Raw genomic sequence first — 21,898 nt, forward strand, 5'->3', positions numbered from 1 at the left:
TGATCTGTTATGTATGCCATACTCGCCTGCATTCTCCAAGGCAGCCTCTTGCATTACTTGTTACCATCTCACAAGTTTATGTAGGAGGAAGGCTTTTACAGATTTGTTAACCAGCTCACAGGAAGGAATTATGAGCAGGAGCTCATTCACTGGTAGAGCTGTCTCTGACAGCTAATTATTTGGTAAAGGTGAATTCAGATGTTTTTATGAGAAAGACACAGAGGATTCAGTGTGGAGCAATGAGACATTCCTTCTTTACTGGAATATGGCTTATGTATTCTTCTCCTTGGTGACTAGTCTTTTAGGGAGTAATTCCCCCACCTCTTTTATACTGTTTCAGAAAAGGGGAGTGGGGAGGAAGCAAGACTTGGGATAAGGTTGTCATGGCAGTGGAATCCTAGAGGTGGTGACCCAGGGAATGATTATAACGTATGACAGTGCAAGGTCTAGATGGAGAAGTCTGGGAATGGTAGTTACCACAAAGAAGGAACTTGCCCTACCCTACCTAAAATGTAAATGCCCTGGGACAAAGCTCCATTGATCCCATGCCATTGATAGCCCTGCTCTTTGATCTGCTTTGTAACGCTCTTATCTTTGAACTCCAGATGTTTTCTATTGATCTTGTTTTGTTGTTCAGTCATTTCTATTATGTCCGTTGGGGTTTTCTTGGCAGAGATAGTGGAGTGGTTTGCCATTTCCTTTTCCAGCTAATTTGACAGATGGGGAAATTGAGGCAAACAGGGTTGAGCCCATCGTCACACAGTTAGTAAGTGTCTGAAGCTGGTTTTGAACTCAAGTCTTTCTGATTCCAGGCCCCAAACTATATTCAGTGTACCACCTACCTGCTCCATTTCCCTCTAATCGCATTAAAAGATACAAGGTGGCCATGATGATTTGCTGCTTTCTTTGTGTCCTCTGTATAGCTTAATGAAGACAGGACTGCCCATCTGGCACTAATGGCCTACCTGGCTAGATAAAAGCTTGCCAAATAAATAACCATTTAATTGATAGATGAGCAAGCAAACAGCTTCAAATGGGTCTTTCTCCAATAACGTGGCCCAGGTCATGTCAAAGCTTATCTGGGATTGCTTTGCCAGGGTGCTTTTGTTTTTTCTGCTGTGGTCACCAGAACACCAGCAGCTGGACTTCCATTTGATTTCCTGGGGAATGAGAGAATATTGTGTCTTCAGGCCAAAGGAGGGACACCATTAGAGCTTTCCTTTCCCGAAAGGAGAAAATGAGAGCCGTTAAGCCTGTGACCATGAATGTAGGCTTAGATTGATTAATGGGGCTTCAAACAGCAATTCTAATGATATTATAGGCTGTATTAAACACATTTTGATCTCTGGGAATGTTTTTTGCCTTAGGGGAAGATCACAGCTGTAATTAAATCACTCTTCTCTTAGCCCTTTTTGATCCTACAACCTACCAGTTGTAAAGCCTGTCAAATCATATTTTGGTAAGGTGAAGAGGACATCACTGGGGAGAGGGAGCTTGTCCCTCTTGATAAGAAACTGCATACCCTGACCTATTGAAATGAAAGACTGGGAGCAGCGATTGAATCTAATTTTCCCTCCTGTTGTACAAGATGAACCAAGTCAGCAGGGCCAGTCCCCACTGATGGCTTTGAAATACCATTATGATTGATCTTCTTGCCTTCTGGTCCATTTCTGTATAGGCGCCCATCACTGTCATACTTAACTGTTCTGATAGTACTCCTAGGTGACAGGACAAGAAAGGGGGCAGCTCGCACATTGCTGGAGCGTCTCAGAAGTGTTTCACTGCTTAGGCAGACAGGGAATCAAGTTAGAATTTACAAGATAAATTCTAAAATTATTTCTAGAGTGATGGTATGTATAATTTCACCCAAATGCATCTTTTTTTTAATTCCTCGTCTTTCATTACAATTCATAGACATAAAATGGGACATGCAAGCGAATATTATAAGGTTTCTGTTTTCCAACGAATTGAACATTACGGGTTGAATTTTTCTGGTTTTATCAGTTCTAGTTTGTTTTCCTGGGACCAGCAGAAGAGGCTAGTTATTTACCAAGTTTTGGGGGAAGGGAGCAATATATTGTGTTATGAATGTGAACTATTTTAGGGACTCTTTGGTCATTGACTTCTATACCCATGACTGGGGCAGCTAGGTGGTCCACTGATGGAGGTCAGATGTGGAATCAGGAGGATTTGATTTTAAATTCCCTTCCTAGCTGTGTGTCCTTAGGCAAGTCACTTAATATTTGTTTCCTTCATTTTCTTCATCTATAAAAAGGGGGATAATAATAGTACCTACCTCTCAGAGTTGTTGTGAAGATCAAATAAGAATAATTAAAGAGTGCCTAGGATGGTACCTGGCATATAGTAAGTGCTAGGTAGATGCTAGTGATTAATATTTTAAATTATTATCGGTAGTGTTACTATTATTCCACCAAGAAAATGTTACAAAAGTACAAAGAATAATCATTGTAAAACTGTTTTACTGTTAGAAGATGGATTTCTATTTTTTTTCCACGGTGAGCAAAAAGAAGACATTTCATTTGGAGCAGTGTATTCCCTCCTTAGCCAATGCCTACCACATGGCACCTAAAAACGCTTTTGTTTGTTTTGATCGATTTCTCCCATACAACGATTATGAATTCTTTGTTAACAGAAAACAACCTTTCCCCCCCCAAACAGATGTGCTTTATGAAGTTGTCCATGGCTTTTCTCATGGAGAAGAGGAGGCGGTCATAGACTCACATGTATACAGCCACAGGTGGAAAAGAAACTCAGAGCCTCTCAAGTCAATTGACACCAACCGAGCAAGTATGGGTCAAGATTCATCGGAACCGAGAGGCTTCACGGATCTGCTCCTCGATGATGGACGTGACAACAACACACAGATTGAGGTAGAGCTATATTCTTAGTATTTGAAATTCAATCTATGCCATTCAAACTAACCAAATAGTGATTGATCGTCTATTGGGTGCTATCTGTTGTGGGTAGCAGTAGAGTCATAGCTATACATATCTATATATGACACAGTCTCTACTTTAACGGAGCTTACAAGGCATCCATCAGGACACTTGACTTTTGTAATTCATACTAAATACCTATATCACAGGTTAACCATTTAGAAGGAATGGGATTGACTTACTTATTCAAGATGAGTCATGGAAACATTGAGCTAAAAGGGACCTCAAAGAATATTTAATATAGCTCAGACCCCTCATTTTTCAGTTCAGGAAACTGAGACCCATAAAGGAAGTGCGTTTCTGACACTTGACTGAGCAGAGGTGAGGCTAGAAACTGAGTTTTCTTTATACTACACTTTGCTGTCCGTTCCCTTCGTTTTGTAAAGCTAAGCTGGCCTAGGAAATAGAACAAATAACTAAATTATCTGCCTCATGAATTTGAAGATTAGTTTATTCATTCTGCCAGAAACCCAGCCTGTACGGCTGTGGGAGAGGATTCTAAATTTTAGAAAAACGACATCCTTTTCTCTTGTGTGCCCTATCGTGTCTGCGATACCGTTTTCGTTTGTAAAGGGTTTCCGTACAAAGAAGCAGACAAAATACGAGTACTGAAAATAGCGCTACAACTTTGTTTCCCCTGATGATTGGCAAAATCTTCTGTCTGGTTTTCCCCCCAGAAGACAGAAGAATTAAGAATTTTTAATAAGGAAAAATGCTTGGCAGATTTTACAAAATCCTTTGTGCAAATCACTTGGCTTTATCGGATGACCTCAGTGGTCTCTACAGACTGTGTACCTCCTGCAGTGCTAACCCTCATCTCTTCTCACCTGATTGTTTGCAGCATCCCTCTAATTGAACCAACAGGCCAGAAGCTGGCCTTTCTTTACTCTAGTAGTAAATCCTACATATAGCTGCCAAAATGATCCTCCTCAGGTGCCAGGCTGACTGTTTCTGCTATTTGACAATATTTGGTGGTTCCCTATTGACTTTAGGATAAAATGCATTTCTCAGCTTAAGAAGTTTGCCAAATCTGATGGCCTCTTCTTAAGCCTCATCCTTTTTAATTCTCTGTTGACTCGCTCTCCTCTTGAATCTTTGATCCTTTCTGGGTTTCCTTGACACTGCTATCTCCTGATCTTCTCACCTGTCTGACAGACCTTGGTATCCTTGGTTCATTCATTATCTGAGTGTACCCACTAACTATCAGTGTACCGAAGACTTCTTCTCTCTTTACTGTCTCTCATTAGTGCTGACAGCACGGCTCCTCATCTCCTGGTTCAATGATCATTCTTATTATCCAGCCCCAATCTCTCTCTCTCTCCCTCTCTCTCTCCCTCTCTCTCTCTCTCTCTCCCTCTCTCTCTCTCTCTCCTCTTCTCTCCCTCTCTCTCTCTCTCTCTCTCTCTCTCTCTCTCTCTCTCTCTCTCTCTCTCTCTCTCTCTCTCTCTCTCTCTCTCTCACTGTCTCTCTCTCTCTCATTATGAAATGACTTTTAGCAAAAAAAAGACTTCCCATACGCATTTGGCATTTCAAACTTATCTACATCCAAAATAGAGCTCCTCATCTTGTCTTACATCTCTCAGTCTCTCTCTGTCTCCCTCTCACTCTCTGTCTCTCTGTCTCTCTCTCACTCTCTCACTGTCACACACACACACACACACACACACACACACACACACACACACACACCCTATTCTTTTAGAATTTCCCTATGTCCTTTGAGGAAACCATCATCCTTCTGGTCTTTTAGAGCTGTAGCCTGCTATGTCCTCCTCAATGCATTATACTCCTGCCATGGGTCTAAATATTTGCCAGATATTATCATTTGCACATCTGTTGTCTCTCACGTCTGTCCTGTTATCTCCATTCATACAGGTACTGCCCTACTTCAGAGCCTGATCAGCTCTCACTTGGACTTTTGCTCTTCCTATTGGGTTTCTCTACCTCAAGCCTCACTTCCCTCTCCAATCTAGCCTACTCATAGTCACCAAAGAGACTTTCCTAAAGTTTAGGACTGACCATGTCACCCCCTGCTCAATAAACTCCAATGATTTCTTATTACCTTCAATATATACTTTCAAGTTGGAGATTTAATGTTCTTTACACCATAGTTCCTTTTCTTTTCTTTTCTAGGCAATTGGGGTTAAGTGACTTGCCCAGGGTCACCCAGCTAGTAAGTGTCAAGTGTTTGGTCTGAGGCTGGATTTGAACTCAGGTTCTCCTGACTTCAGGGCCAGTGCTCTATCCACTGCACCACCCAGCTGCTCCCCCTTCTTTTTCATTCTTTCTACAGCCACATTGTTGTAGTTGCTATTCTGCCTAAGCAGTGTTTTATCTCTAGTCTCCACACCTTTGCACGGGTTATCCCCTGTGCCTGGTACATGTTTCTTTCTCACCTCCACCTCTCAGAATCACTCCTTTTCTTTAAATGCCGCCTCCTACATGAAGCTGTGTCACCCCTCATTCTCTGAGATGCTGGTCTTCCTACTTTCAAACCTGTCCTAGATTCATTTTGGATGCATTATATTTGTTGGTACATACATCCATACACGTCTATACATACACACATAAGTTTTGTCTTCCCCATCCCATTAGAATGGAATGGTCTAATAACAAGTGGTATTTCTCTTTCTTTCCTCCTTTCCTTCCTTCCTTCTTTGCCTGTCTTTTTCTCCCTCCCTCCTTCCATTCCTTCCCTTCTCCCTTCTTTCCTTCCTTCTTTCCTTCCTTCCTTCCTTCCTTCCTTCCTTCCTTCCTTCCTTCCTTCCTTCCTTCCTTCCTTCCTTCCTTCCTTCCTTCCTTCCTTCCCTCCTTCCTTCCTTCCTTCCTTCCCTTTTCACTAGTGTTTAGCTGAGTGCTTTGCAAACAATTACTTAATTAACACTTGTTGATTGAATGATGCTTAGAATCCTTCTGAATCCAACTCCAACCTAGTTTTCTAGGGTTATTCCATATTACTCCTTTTCACAAACTCTACCTTCCAGCTCTGCTGATGTATTTAGGATTCTATCTCCTGCCACTGTACCACTGCCCAGGATGTTTCAGGTACCTAGAATGCCCATGCTCTTCATTTATTCCTCTTAGAACTCCTAGCTTCATTTAAGGTTTAGCTCATAAGCCACATTCTCTGAGAAACTTTTCCATTAGGGCAAGGATTAGTTTTATTTCTTTTTCTTTGTATTTCTAATGCTTTAATCCATGGTTGTTGAATTGTAAATTGAAAAAAAGGGATGCACTGGGGAGAGAGCCAAGAGCATGCAGGCAGCTCTTTTCCCATCTGTTGTATGGGGTTTTGTTATGTCAAGTAAATGAGAAAACTCTATTCTAAGCAAATGCTTACCTAAAATATAGTTTCCGAAATCTAAGAGTTTACAGGTGAGCACTTCTCTTCACTGTCCAGAACTAGCATCCTGCTGAGAGTAAAGGAAAAACAAAAGAACCAGTCATGACTTTGTGTTCACTATTGTAGACTGGGGCAGATTTACACAAATTCAAAAAAGAAGTTGACTCCATTGCCTTGGGGAATACTGTAACTAGCTAAAATTTAATCCTAGTTACTCCTAAATGCATGGTTTTTGTGATTAGGTTTTTCTTTTCATTCTGTTGTCAGAGATACACCATGTAATGTTATTAATTTTGAAATGGATAACATCAACAAAAACAACACATACACGCACAGACAGACAGACTTTGTGATGTCTTTTGGCAAGAAGTAAAAAAAAATCTTGTCCCGAGGCAGGGCTTCATAGAGTGTATTTGTCACCTGCCTCTCTCTCAATGTCTCTCTTTGAAGATCGCTGCCTCTTTTGTTGTACACACTTCTGCCTGATTTGACTTCACAAAGGGAAAGAAATGGATGTGCATTATGATCGCATAGCCTTAATAGAAACAGTGGGTTTCCAAGATTCCAAGTGTCCTTTCCTCCAAATGCTTCCACTGCCAGTGATAAGAATGGGAATTATTTAGTCTAGGAATGCGGACTGCCTTACATTCAAACTCATTTGTCTGGTTATGAGGTCAAGGCCGGAATAGCATTCAAATGTGTATTCTCCCCAATTTACCACTGTCTAGACTTTGTAACCCTTGTCCACTAAACAGCAACAGCGAGGGGTCAATGGAGTGAATACTCAACATTTGGCAGGAAAGAATTCTAGCTCCGATGAGGCTGTTTTTTCTCCTCCTTTAGGAGCAGCACATCTCTGTGATACTGTACAACCCCAGATAATGGAGGAGTTTTAAAGCCTTTTATCCAAGTAGAAGGATTCAGCTAACTGATAGAACAGGTGGATTTCCCCCCCCTTCTTTCTGCCATCAAAAGATGACATTTTTTGTTATCTTTTTCAATTTGAGGCTAATTGTATTTTCTGTTGAATAAACAAGAAACTAGCAGTTGGCAAATATCATTCTTGACCTGAATGATGATTTATGTTATGTTGTTTCTTGTATGCCATCTGTTTGCATGAATGTGTGACTACTTAACAAGAAAGAGAAAGGAGCTACCTTCTGATCAGTTACTCAAAAAGGAGACATGTTGGGGCAGCTAGGTGGTCCAATGGATAGAGAACCGGCCCTGGAGTCAGGAGGACCTGAGTTCAAATCTGGCCTCAGACACATAACACTCACTAGTTGTGTGACTATGGCCAAGTCACTTAACCCCAACTGCTCTCACAAAAAAAAAAAAGAGATTTGTCAGCCTGTGAATATTAGTATGAACTGATGCTAAGTGAAGTGAGCAGAACCAGGAGAACAATTTATACAAAAACAAGAAAAATAATTGTCCCTAAAGTCAGAAAAGCCCAAGTTTGAGCCCTGCCTCTGAGTCCTGCCCTCTACAATAGCCATGCTGTCTCTTATGAGTATAAATTAGAACTCTCTGCAACTAGAAGTTGCAGGACTTTGGAGTTGCTATGAAGGTTGCTGAATCTTAATTTCCTTATCTGTAAAATGAGGGTCAGAGTAGCACCTATCTCATGGGTTTGTGGTTCAAATGAGCTGATAATGTATATAAAGTGCCTAATAAACATCAGCTCTCATTATTGTTATTTTTTTTTTAGGCAATTGGGGTTAAGTGACTTGCCCAGGGTCACACAGCTAGTAAGTGTCAAGTGTTTGGTCTGAGGCTGGATTTGAACTCAGGTCCTCCTGACTTCAGGGCCAGTGCTCTATCCACTGTGCCACCAGCTGCCCCAGCTCTCATTATTATTAATCTCATCATTATTATTCATGGGGTGATGGAAAAAGAGCTGGCCTCAGAGCCAAGAAGACCTGAGTTCAAGTCCCATCTCTGATACATACTGATTGGAAAACTCTAGGCAAACATAGTACTCTTGGCAATCAAGATTCTAAGCAGCAGAGAAAGTGTTTATCTGCAATGACAGATAAACTTCCTCATCTTGAAGTTCTCTATACCTACGAAATCCAAACTTGGGAATTCTCTGTAACAAGAGGTACCAAATATGTGGCAGCAATATTAGTATGGTGGGCACCAGATGAAAAAAACAATGGGGATACTTTAACAAAATATATAAAAATGCAACATAGATATACAATAATATATAAAAAAAAAAACAGATAATGTCAATATGTAGTATTCTAAGTCAGTAGGTACCCACAGGGTTCTTTAGATTTATTTAGGGCCTTTGTTTCTATTTGAATTTGAAATCACTCCTCTATGCCAAAGAAACCATGTGTCTAGTCCATAGCTGTATTCATACAAGTTTTCATCAGTATCTATTGTGGGTAAGATACTAGAGATATAAAAATGAAAGTGTCATTTGAGCCCAGTACTTCCTCTGTTCCTGGATTGTGGGGAATGAGTTGTCCATGTAACTTTATCTTGCTCTTCATAACTGTATTATTCTAGGTAAAGGGAAGGGGTAATTCTCTATCATAGAGTGAGCCATGATTCTGGCAATATATAATGAGAGCAGATTTGACTTCTCAGTAAAATTCACTTTCAGAACACTGTTATCTTTGGAAGTTACTGCTAACTTACCCTTCAAACCTTTACTGAAAGATGCTAGAAAGTTTATTACAGTACTCATATAAGCCATACTATGAAAGAGTTGGCTTTTTAGCATTTCTTGATACTTCAGATATTAGTTATGGGTAATAAATGCTATTCTTGAACTGTCCTGGAAAGTGTTTGAGTAATGCTGAGGGAGCTAGGTGGTGCAGTGAGTAGAGTGGGTGCCCTGCAGATTTGACAAGCTGTGTGATTTATTTAATTAATTCTAAATCCTCCCCCATTCTTACTCCTATCCCTACATACTCTCAAATGAATATTTGTGAAATATCCATGTGAAATCTCTGCTGCTGGAGTGCTAACAACCTCAGCATTCCAAAGGAGTTGCTCAAAAGAAAAGCCAAATCCAGTCTATAATGCATTTAGCCTGGGCCTTTAGCCCAAGATTTTGTTTATACAAAGTAAAGTAAAGTGGAGATGGAGCAATTATCCTGTTAATTTGATCAAAGTCCATCTCTACAGTGGGTAATTTAAAACAAAGGAAAGGGGGAAATAGCACCTTAGAGTGCCTGGATTATGATAATATCTAAATTCACCTGGAAATTTCCAGTAACCTCTGGCCTCCAGAAAAATAGTCTGAATGAAAAATAATTTTAGAAAGTCCTCTGAGCCTAGCTATGACAGTCTCTGCACTCAAGCCTTACCCCCCTCCCTGCCCCAATTCTTTTTCAGTGCCTTCAGTTCTAAGTCACAGCGCTGGGGTTGCTTAGTTAACATTCAGTTCTTGACAAGCTGGGATGTCTGGCTTCCCAGTCTAGAAAAGATTAAAAACAGCAAACAAGTATAGGGATGGAGGAGAGGTGGGCAGACACAAGGATAGCAAATAAGCACTCACTCTCACGTGTGCATACACACACATACGCAGCAGCAGTAGCAACAGCAATAGCAACTGAACATACACATCATTCTCTATTACCACCATATGTGTATGGGTATGTATGTATGTATGTATGTATGTATGTATGTGTGTGTGTGTATGTATGTACATAAATGTCAAAGTGTGGATGGGTCTGTTCTGGGTGTCTTGATGAAATTAACTCAGTGTCCAAACTGCAGTATAGTTTGTCTGTGGAGAAAGTCCCAAGATGTTCTCTCCTTTCTGCCAGACATGCCTGGTTGCCTTGAAGTTTTGCAGATAAACAGGTTGTAATGAGTTTCCCTGGTTGCTCTATCATTTCTCTCAAAAGACATAATATTTTACAACTTTCCCTTAATATGTTTATTTAAGAAAATTTATGTAACAATGCTTCAATTAGTCATGAGCTAGGCAAATGAACAAAATTATTTGTCTGTGCAGATGTGAAAAATAAATAATTTCTCAAATAGATTCCTCTTATATGCAAAATAGTAATGCATTCATTTCTCTAGTTAGATTGCCCCTGGGCTATGCCTTAAGGTAAGCGTGGTTAAGCTTGGTTAATGTTTAAGTGAAAACAAATTACTTTGAATGTTTTCATTATTAAAAAACACAAAAACATGTTGGTTGTTAGGTAACTTTTTTTTCTCAGTTATTCAGTCAACAAATCGGTATCTAATACCTACACTAGCCACCAGTCTAAGACTGAAAGGTCTTTTGAGACCTTGACTTTGGAAGACATAATTGGAATGTGTCTTGGGGCAGAGCTGACCGGGCCAATAATTGGAGAGTGAGTGTCTTAAATATTTTATAGGTATATATGTATATATATGTCTGTGTGTACATATATATTTATGTGTGTATATATATATGTATATATATGTATGTGTGTATATATATATATATGTATATATATGTATATGTGTGTGTGTGTATATATGTATATATATATACACACATAATGTATGTATATATGTATTCCCCCTCTATACCTGATCAGGCCCCATGTCTCCAGCTACCCTCACTTTGAACTCTAGGCAGGACCAATGACTTATCTTTTGCCTCATCCCATGTGGTTGTCAGGCATTAATAATCAAATTACCATTACTACTGTTTTTTTTCTTTCTTTTTTTCCCAAGGCTTTCAATCGACTACATTATGGTTCCATTTAGAAACCAGTGATTCTGAGCCTGGGGCTGCCTAGTCAGCAGTTCTTTCTCTGGTCACCAGGCAACACTGTTTTCAATACATGTTATCTCTATTCTTTCCCTTATCCTTGTTGCTTTCTACTCTAACCTTCCATTGTGTGTACAATCTGAGCTCTCTTTTTAATCTAATCTCTCTTTCATATTAGACATGTGCCATTTCCTTAGAAATCACTCTGTATATGTTTTATTTATAATTTTCTATTTGCACATTCATTTGCCTTAGTAGACTGTATACTCCTTGAAAGCACTGACTATTTGCATTTCTGACTCCATGGAAAGACAGCGTGGTATAGTAGAAGGAAATCTGGCTTCAGTCTCCAGAAACCAGGGTTCCAGTTCTGCCTTTGATAAGCACTAGCTGCAGTACCCGAGGCGAGTTACTTAATCTCTTGAATTTCTGGGATTAGAAATTGTAGAATAGGTACTTACAAGCATGAAGAGAGGGAATTTTCTTACTGTGAGTCTCCTTTTTTACAAATAAAATTACCTATGTGTGTTGGTATAAAAATTTAATTTTCTACGTACATGTTGTTTCCTCCGATCTCAATAGAATATGTCACTTGAAGACAGGAAATATTTTGCTTTTGTCTTTCATCCCCACCATCTAGCAAAGTGCCTAACATATTATGTGGTACAGCGGAAGGGGTATTGGCTTTGAATTTAGACATTTTGGGGTTTGGGATTTCAGATTTAGAGTTCAAGATCCATGTTGGAGGTTTACAAAGGGTGTGACCTTGAGTAAGACATATAACCTCCCAAAGCTTCAGTTTCTTCAGCTATAAAGGAAGAGGTTGGATTGGATTTCCTTTGAGGTCCCTTCAAATTCTAGATCTATGATCCTAAGGACTTAGGTGTAATACATGTAAGGCTCCAGACAAAAGTATTTTTCCAAGCTTAAAAATGAGTTAGATTTTCTTCAGTTCTGGGAAGTTAGAATTGTTCATTCATTATTGATGCTATCCCCAGTGGAATTTTGATCTCATTGATGGGGATGTCTCTTTAATTAGTAGAGATCATAATTGAGTCTTATTTTTTTCCTTTAGGAGTTATTCATGTTTTCGTGATTATTTTGGGGAGTAGTAATATCTTTGATTTTTGCACTTCTTTTGATATTTTCCAATTCTTTACGTAATTTGTATTTTTATAGATATTTTTAATAAATGAAATTTATTTTCTTTCCCACAACTTTCCTATTAAGGAAAATATTCTTGTAACAAATGTGTGTAGTCAAATAAAATATATTCCTACATTATTCATATCCTATTCCACGTGTCATATTTCACCCTGAGTCCTTCAGGAGGTAACATAGTTTGCTTTATCAACAATCCTCTGGAATTAGGTTTGCTTATTGGGTTGATCAGAGTTCTTGAGTTTTTCAAAGTTGTTTGTCTTTATAATGTTGTAATTTAAAAACTGATCTCCTGGTTTGACTAACTTAATTTAGCCTCACTTCCTCCCCTTTCATAGTTTTATTGTTTAGTGCTATTAATTTTTTTAATGTTAAAGTGAGTGAAGCTTGTTATAGTGGAAAGAGCATGAGCTCTGGACCAGGAGTCAGAAGGCCTGGCTTCATGTAATTCTGATACTCACCTCCTGTGTAACCTCAGGCAAATAACAACCTCCTGGATGGGGGAGGGGGGAGGTTTTAATAATTGATACTAGATAGCCATTGAGTCTCTGCTAGCTTTCAGTCTATAATCCTGTGATCTTATGTTCTTAAGGAGTGTTCTGGGGCAGCTAGGTGGTGCAATGGATAGAGCACCAGCCCTGGATTCAGGAGAACCTGAGTTCAAATGTGGCCTCAGACACATAACACTTATTAGCTTTGCAGCCCTGGGCAAGTCACTTAACCCCAATCGCCATACACACACCACACACACACACACACACACACACACACACACACACACGCACACACAGTGTTCTATTTCTAGCATAGATTTCTTTATTATGGACAGGGTCAGATCTATTTACTGTGTCTTCTTATATACCATTTCTATTTCCATATTTTAGGGATTAAATCATTAGAGTCCAAATGGGCTGGTTCCACTGTCATTAATCATGGAAGTATTGTTCTATGTAAATATTGTCCAGTATGTTCCATCTTTTGGGGTCTTTTTGTTGTCTTCTTACCATTTTCATTCATGATTGTGCATGGGATGATCTGATTTTCTTGGGTCTCATGCCAAGTTCTCCATAGACTCGTGCTCATTTCTGCCTCTTTTTACTATACAATTCTTACTATTTTATGAGGTGACGCTGCTTGTAATCTTCTGATGCTCCTCTCTGGCTCATTTTCAAATTAGCCTTTATTCAAAACTGGCATTGTCCTTGGCTGCCATTTTCCTCTATTTGGCAGGGAAGTGAAATGTTCTGGATGAGGTGATTTCTAGGGTTTTCATAACCTAATCACTGTGGCTACTTTTTCATATTAGTTAAACTTTTGAAGGAAATAGTGGAAATCATACTCAGTGTCAGCGTTTTTTTTTCTTTCCTCATTTGAACAGGAGTATTGACAGTTTGAATAGGTCAGTGAGAAGTTCCTACAATTATGCATTGCTTTTATTCTTTCTAAAAGAGCATTGCTTATGACCTTTACTCAAACTAGTTGGTGCTCTTCCTGCACATAGATAGATAGCTAAGTGATAGAACCAAAATTCAGGCAGCAACGGAAAAATGAAACTGATCCTCTGTTCAGGAAAGCCCACTTCAACTTCCACTGTGGCAGTCATGGGAGCAGAGACTGCTAAGAATCAGAGATTTTCGGCATTCTGTTACCAGGAATGTAACTGCTTTCACTCAAAATACATGCAGTTTGTGCATTGCCCAACATATCAGCTCACTCTAAGCACTGGAAACATCAATATTGTTATTCTTGTAATATTCATTCCTGGAAAACAAAATGAATTTGAAGCTTCTTATGGCAGTGGCTCACCGGCATTCTTTAATGAGACAGGCAGAGGAGTTGATGGAGAAGGCTTTGTTGTGTGCCCAAAGACAGTAAGAATCACCGTTTCATGGGAATAAAATGGGGAGAAATAATTGTCTTGTAATGCTCTTGCTGAGTTCATTCAAGATCTGTTGCATTCATCATGAAGTCTGCTGTTCAGCCACAGACATCTGCTTTGGAGGTTGGTGATTTAGAAAAATTATTAAAAGAACTTATGAGCTCCAAACCAAAACAACATATGCCTAAATGCTAAGTTACTTCATTGATAATGGAGATGCATAGGAAGAAGGGGAAAATGTGTTGGAAAACCATTCAGATTTAAGAAATGAGTAGGAAACTAAAATCCAAAATCATATAAAAAATTGTATCATGTGGTGATATTCCTTTTCCCATCAATTTCTCACTATACTTTTCTTCCTCTCAATCATCATTTGATATGGCATAAGGACAAATGAAATTGAGGGTAGATAGCTTCTTTTGTGGTTTTGTCTCAGTTTTGTTTCCTCTTGTATAATCTTTATTGTCTTTGAGTACAAGGGTCATGTAATGGTCTGTGTTTGCATTGCACTTATCCTAGACTTTGGGGGTTTAGGAGCATATAGTCAGTCTCTTTGTTTTACAGATGAGGTAACTGAAGCCCAGAGGGTTAAATGATTTGTCTTTAAGGCTTAGAGAATAAAGCCATGGAATTAGAGTCAGGAAGTTGGAATTGGGTTTGAATCTCACCTTAGAAATTTATTAGACTTTGATGCTGTCACTCTTCCTTGAAACTCAGTTTCCTCATCTGTACAAAGGGAATAATAATAGCACTTATGTCACAAGTTTTTTGTGAGGATAAACAGATCACACACACACACACACACACACACACACATATATATTATATATAATACATGTATACACATATAGGCATCTATACACATTCACACATGTATGTATATGCATGCACATATTAATATACACACATTATGTATATATACGTGTGTGTGTGTGTATATATATATATATATATATATGTATATATATATATATATATATATATATGTATATATATATATATATATATATATATATATATATATATATATTAACACATGTATAAAATTTCTTAGAAGTAAGAGCTGTTAGTATCCAAGGTCATCCAAGCGTGTAGGAGAATCACATTTCCCTCTCAGGGCCTTATAGTTTTAAGACAGCGTGAATTTGTAGGTAGAACATTGAACTGAGGCTCAGGGGATGCAGCTTTATATCCTTAGTACTTATTAGCTAAGTGACATAAGGAAAGCAGTTTCAGCTTTTGATGCCTCAGTTTCTTCATCAAAATGACATTTGATTCTTTAAGTTATAGAATTGTAGGCTTTTTTAAAAAAATTTTGCTGTAGGTACTTAATAATGTTTATCATTAGATGTTGAAGGACACCAAAATCCTTCTGCTGCTCTTTGGATACTGTTCAGGATTAAATCCTATAACATATTTGCATCTACGTTACTCAGTATTGCTCCCATCTTTCCCACTACCATTGGCAATTAAACAGAAGTGGGGAATCTTCCTTAGTACTGTGTCATTGAAACTTCTTCATCAACAGACTGCAAATTCTATTTCTAATCTTGCTATTTTGCTTATTTGGAAAGACTTCATGGTTCTGTGCTCTTGGTTAACCTTATTTATTTCCTCTCAGAAAATCAGCCAGTGGCAGCTTTTAATTTTCAAAAAAATAAAATGGAGCAGAAGTAGTAAATCAGGCAGAAGTTATAGCTCCAATTATTGTTCGTCCTTTAAAAAGATAATGAGGGTGGAAAATAGAGTGTCACATTTCTGACTCAATTAGAGATTATTCTTAGCCTCTCAGATCAGCTCCTCATTGACTAGAAAATGGGGACAGAAGTATAAGTGTCCTTCAAAGAGCTCCAAAAAGAATGAGTGGATTTTTTCCATAGTTCTACATTCCTCTTAGCTCATTGATTTTACTTACAACAATGAGAGAAGTATAGGCTTTTCCAGGATGAGGGATACAGATTGTTAACTATTGAAAAGGATGGCAGCATAATTGATTTTCAGATTGTGATTGAAAGGCATATTTTCTTATTCCACACATAAAAGTGAAATCCTACATTCAATAGAAATCTTTTGCCCTTCCTTGCCCAATGTCTTTAAATTTGTTGTAAGATGGTTCTTCATTTTGTTGTTTCTTTCTTCCATTTCTTAGCTACAAAACAATCCTCTATTTATTAGTATAATTTCTGCTTGTCATCATATTGATTAGTAACAGAGATTTGCTTCTGATAGAGGGTCCTTGGAGTCTCTGAAAAATCTATTTAATTTTCCAATGCACATTTTTTTTCTTGTTCTTGCAAAGAACTAATTTCTAAATGAACATTAGAAAATGTGTCCTTACACAGATGCTTTTTGGAAGAATTCAGACTTTATGCTAGTTGTTAGAGAAAGTGTAATAGAATATAAGCTCCTTGAGGGCAGGCACTGAGTTTCTTGTATTTTTTTTTTATCCTCAGTGTTTAACACAGTGCCTGGAATATTGTAACTGCTTTTAAACATGCTCAGTCTATCTATCTATCTATTCACCCATCTATCTCTCTGTCTCTGGCTCCCCTCCTGAAGGCAGATTTTTTTTTCTTTTTTTAGAAGGTGATATTTTGTACTTTTAGGAGGGGGTTTCCCTCACTCCCAACACACACTTATTCTTGGACCTGTGATTTCACTGATAAAGGGAATTTAATTGGTGAGCAAACTCTACCATTGTAGATCAGCACTATTTTGCAATAATAGTCTACAATCATTGCCTACCTTAACTTGTCCAGGAAAACACAAAAGCATAGATAAGAGCTGAGACTGTATGCCAGGTCTTTCTGACTCCAAGGCCAACAATTATACTCTCTACCACATGCTCTCATTTTATAGCCTACTATTGGCAATTAATAAAAGTTTTCTTTTTTTTTAAATTGGTTTGATATGTCCAACTTTGCAGGAATTTCATGTTGCCTTTCCTTTTCTTTTTATTTTTTAACCATCCATCATTTGTTGCTGTTGTTTAATCATAACCAGACATCATAAACTACCCTAAATTAGTTTAGGAATTGAGAATGCATCTAGACTTCATAACCATATTCAAGTACTGTTACTAAAAGCTCCTGCTTGTCAGTAATTTCCACAATCAAAAGAGGAATAGTGAAATGACTGTAGCTTAGAAATAACCAGCAGACACTGGCGGACAGGTTCCAAACTTTAATTTTTTATTGATTTTTTTAAATGGCTGCATATGTGAAGCACATTAGGATTCAGGTTTGATTGTTTTTTTTTTGTCCTACTGTAATTTGTTGTATCATAAGTCAGTGAGCCCATAGGACAGGGGATAATTCAGTTTTTTAGTGATACTATTTTCATTTAGACATATTTAATCACAAACAACTTTTATATTTAATGTCATCTCCTTTTTCAGATGGCTTATAGCTTATGTACAATTTAGCACCTGCTCAGTACAAAATTAAATAACTTGGTCTTATTCAGTGCAGTGACAAACTAATGATACTACTAGGTCTAAGTCAAAGGTCACAAAAGTGTAGAATCTCAAAGTTGGAAGGACCCTTAGGTGCCATCAAGTTCAACTTGTGCCTGAAAAATCCTTATCTCTTTCACATCTTTTTAACATGTGAGAGCAGCTAGCCTCTGCTCGAAGGCTTCTCATGGGCGGAGGGGTGAAGTTCATTATTTTCTGAGCAAGCATGCTCCCCTTTTGAAAAACCCTAAATGAAAGGCAGTTAGGTGGTGCGGTGATAGAGCCCTAGCCCTGGAGTCAGCAGGACATGCCTTCAAATCGGGATGCAGATACTTGACACTTACTAGCGTATAACCCTGGGCAAGTAACTTAACCCCAAGGATGTTGTCCCTTCTTTATCAGCAGTCCAAATCAACCTTTTTTGCACTTCATAGCCATTGTCCCTATGTCTACCAAACAAGACAAAGTGGAACAAATTTTATCTTTCTCCCATATGACAGTCCTTCATATATTATAAGATAGTTGGTATATCTCCTCCAAAGGTTTCTGATCTCCAACATCAAATATCCCCAGTTCCTGTCAGTCAATAAACATTTATTATGCGCCTCCTAAGGGTGACACATTGTACTAAGTGCTGAGAATACAAAGGATGAAACACAGTCCCTGTTCACAAGGCACTCACGGTTCATCCAGGGAGACCATGTAAATAGCTATGTACATGCAAGCTATATACAAGATAAATTGGAAATAATCAATAGAGGGAAAGAACTAGAATTAAGGGAGATTAGCAAAATCTACTCTTTTTACACCTTTGTGAAAAATGGCTTATATTGCTTTGTTACATATAGTCACCATGATGACTACAATAGTTTCCTATCTATAAGCGTGTGTTCCAAATTCCGTGTTGATATTTGACTGGTTTATCTTTGTAGAAAAGGGGATTGTACTTCTACATAGGATTATTCTGCTGCTACTTTAAGAAGAGAGAAAGAACTTTTGCTTTACTCTTGTTAATTATTATTCTCCTTACAAGATGGTGCTCTCCTGCCAAGAAGGATGAATGCTTATTTTTATAGTCCTTGGCTTTTGCATTGGTTGGTTACAAATTTGGCTGAAGTACAGATCTATCAGAAGTTGAAGAGGGAGGCTGAGGATTGCCAGGTCTAAATGGGAGTTTGTGGTGGCATTCACAAAGGAAACAGATTGCCTTAATTTTGTTTTTGTCTAGTTTATCCCTGAAAGAAAGCTTTTTATATTACTTTATTTTCTTTTTATTTTCTTGCCCCAGTCAGTCACTGATGCTTGAATGTCTGGATCTGTCTGGTAATGGCAAGAAAGGATTGAACTTTGCAGCCCTTGGGATTTGGGAACAATCTCTGGGAGCTAGCAGCAACGAGAGCTTTAGAACATGCTTTGCTTTGCAGTGTGCTATTTCAAGGCTAGGCAGCTAAACAGAAGTAATGCTTTGGATTCCAGTGTGCTGAACTGAATGAATGGATTAAAAGTAGCTGGAATTATTGCTGTACTGCAGTAAATTCAAAGTGACTAAAAAAATATATGCATACGCATATATGTACCCTTATCCAGTCTCTAGCTCAAAAGGCAAAAGAGCAAAGTGGATTAAAAAATACCAAGTGTTCACATTTTAGATATTTGGCTATAACTGGATTATTCTGGATTCAAAGTGCTGAGCTTACTGAGGGTCTGAGGGATTTTTCAGATGAGACCCAAAAGAGCTGAAGTTGTTCAAGGAAGACACCACCCATCCCAGCACCCATCTCCCACCAAAAATAAACAAAATAATACTTTGAAGTTGAGAGAATGGTTTTCTGTAGCTAGAGAAGAAAGTCTTTTTTCATTATGTTTTTACTAAGCAAGTATTCTTAGCTCTTCTATAACCCTGAAATATTTGATCCCACAGTGAAATTTTGTTTTTAATCAGGTTACAGTTGAGCTTTATGATATTTCCTGCTCTGTGATATGCAAACTTAGAGATTCATGACACTTGATTCTTTTATGAATCTCTCTTTTATGTTAAAGTATATTTCGGTGCAGTTATGGAGACCCATGGTAATTTGTAGGTTGTCTATGCTTCCAAAAAACTTCATAGCAAAAGATCACAATCCCTCTATAACTCAGCAAACAGTCTTTACCTTTAGAGTGGCTCTGGCTAAAATAACAACAACAATAATAGTAAAATAATTCAGCCTCAAGATGCCAATTATCCAGCAATAAGCCTTTCTGAATTTAGTTGTCATTGGGGAAAAAGCTATGAAATAGTTAGTACAAAGGAAAGAATCCTGGCTTGGGAGTGAGTGGTTCTCATTGTTTTTCAGTTCTTTCAGTTGTATTTGACTCTTCCTGACCATATTTGGGGTTTTCTTGGCAAAATTACTGGAGTGGTTTGCCGTTTTCTTCTCCTGCTCATTTTATAGATGAGGAAATTGAGGTAAACAGAGTTAAGAGACTTGCGTAGGGTCACATAGCTAGGAAGTGTCTGAGGCCAGATTTAAACTCGGGATGAGTTTTTCTGACCTCAAGCCCAGCATTCTATAAACTGGGCCCCCTAACTGCCCCAGATTGAGTGGACCTGAGTTCAAATTATGTCTCTACTACTGGCTGTTTTTGCTCTCCATAACACATTTCAGCTCCCCAAGGTTCTATTTCATCATCTATAAATTGAGGAGAGTGGGATTAAATGGATTTGGGAATGGGTCTCCTCCAGTTTAAAATCTGTGTTCCTCTGATACCTTCTTGGCTCTAACTTGGTACAAAACTCCATGATTTATATCCCACAGCATAGATGAAAGAAGAATTATGAGGAGACATTGGAGGACTATAGTGAAGAAGAGTATAAATTTGAATTCAAACCTTTTCTTTTTCCAGTATTATATTTATGAATCAAACATCATGTTCTGAAAACAATTTCCAGATTCACTTACTTAGTGGTCCAACAAAATGCTTTCATATAATTTATAGTTAATACCTCTTGCTTGGTGAGAATAAGGGAAGAATAAATGAATGAATGAAAAAGCATCTATTAAGGCCTTATTATATGCCAAGCATTGTCCATATAAATAGAAAAGCAACATAGCCCCTGTTCTCAAGAAGAGTGCACTCTAATCAACGTAACATTGCATTTGTATTACCAGCTAGCAAGGTTGCAATGGTGGAAGTAAATTTTGGGAAAAAATAGCCGGTAGGGCTGGGATGCCTTCCTTACTTTATTTGAACATTTCTTTGTTAGCTTCAGGGAAGGGATATATTCATACAAGAAAACAATATATAGATGTGTGTGTGTGTGTGTGTGTGTGTGTATATGTGTGTGTGTGTGTGTATAAGATATAGATATAGATATAGATATAAAACCGCAGCTGAATATAATGAATGCACAATTATTTGCCAAAATATGCCAGAACTTGAAAAAAAATCCTCTTTAGAAATTGATGCATTAGGCATCCACACAGTGATCAAAGAGAAAATAACATCAAAGTTCTGATAGTGTTTTCAAAAGGGTAGACCTTTTGCCTGATTATTATTCCCTGTTTTTCAAGATCTTTCAAATGGGATAATGCTTGTGAATTGTTCCTGAATGGTAAAGCACTGAATGAATGTAAGTTATATTTCTCCAACGCAAGTGGAAAACAAACAAAAAGCACCACTTCTTTTAGAGTCTTTTCTTGGTATGTTTTTTTTTCCTATTAATCCAATTCCATTTTCAGCTTCTGCTCATTAACTAAGAGCGTCTTTTTTCAAAGAATTATCAAGTGACCTAAGTTATAATTGGTTGATAAAGAGCCTGACTGCAAACCAAAATCACTCTCTGGCATAATATCCAAGACAAAATTAAATACTAAGAGACTAGTGCTTTCCCTTTTGAACAGATGGGCTCCCTGCTATATCCCCAAAAGAACAGACATGAGTTGGGCATTTTTTGTTGTCATTGTTTAAGCAGTTTTGCTATGAGCCAATGGTGGGTGGTTGTTTAAAGAATTTTCATTCAAATTTGATATTATACTTCTTACCTTGTTAAGCCGGGGATGTAATGTACTTTATACAAACCAAATTCCTTTAATATGAATCAAGCAATTGATAAAATATCCTATCTTCCTTATCATTATAAGGAAGTCTTAAAACTTTTTCAATGGGTACTGATTTTTCTTATGATAATTACCAATGAATGCAAATTACAGCAAATGATCAGTCTTTCCAGATCTCTATTGATTTTCTTTTATAGCTTAATTATAAAGGATCGCTCAGTAGTAAATGAACTGAAGAAACGATGTCTAGGTCTGAAAGAGTCTCCTAATACAAGGCAAAAGTGACACCATAGCATCAGAATCTGGGACAAATATTAATTTTCACACTTGTGTTCCCATTTTAGTCCAGC

The 21,898-nt window shown here is 37.9% G+C and overlaps 1 protein-coding gene across 1 annotated transcript in view; it reads left to right on the plus strand.

Annotated features, from left to right (window-relative positions):
* The window catches only part of PLXDC2 (plexin domain containing 2), a 495,943-nt gene that overhangs the window by 174,346 nt on the left and 299,699 nt on the right, over positions 1–21,898 (plus strand). Inside the window, 1 exon segment of the mRNA XM_020966887.2 lies at positions 2,680–2,891. Within this exon segment, the coding sequence (XP_020822546.1) occupies positions 2,680–2,891 (212 nt within the window).

Source organism: Phascolarctos cinereus, unplaced genomic scaffold (assembly GCF_003287225.1).
Source record: "Phascolarctos cinereus isolate Bilbo 61053 unplaced genomic scaffold, phaCin_HiC Scaffold_1;HRSCAF=81, whole genome shotgun sequence".
In the NCBI taxonomy this organism is placed as follows: Eukaryota; Metazoa; Chordata; class Mammalia; order Diprotodontia; family Phascolarctidae; genus Phascolarctos; species Phascolarctos cinereus.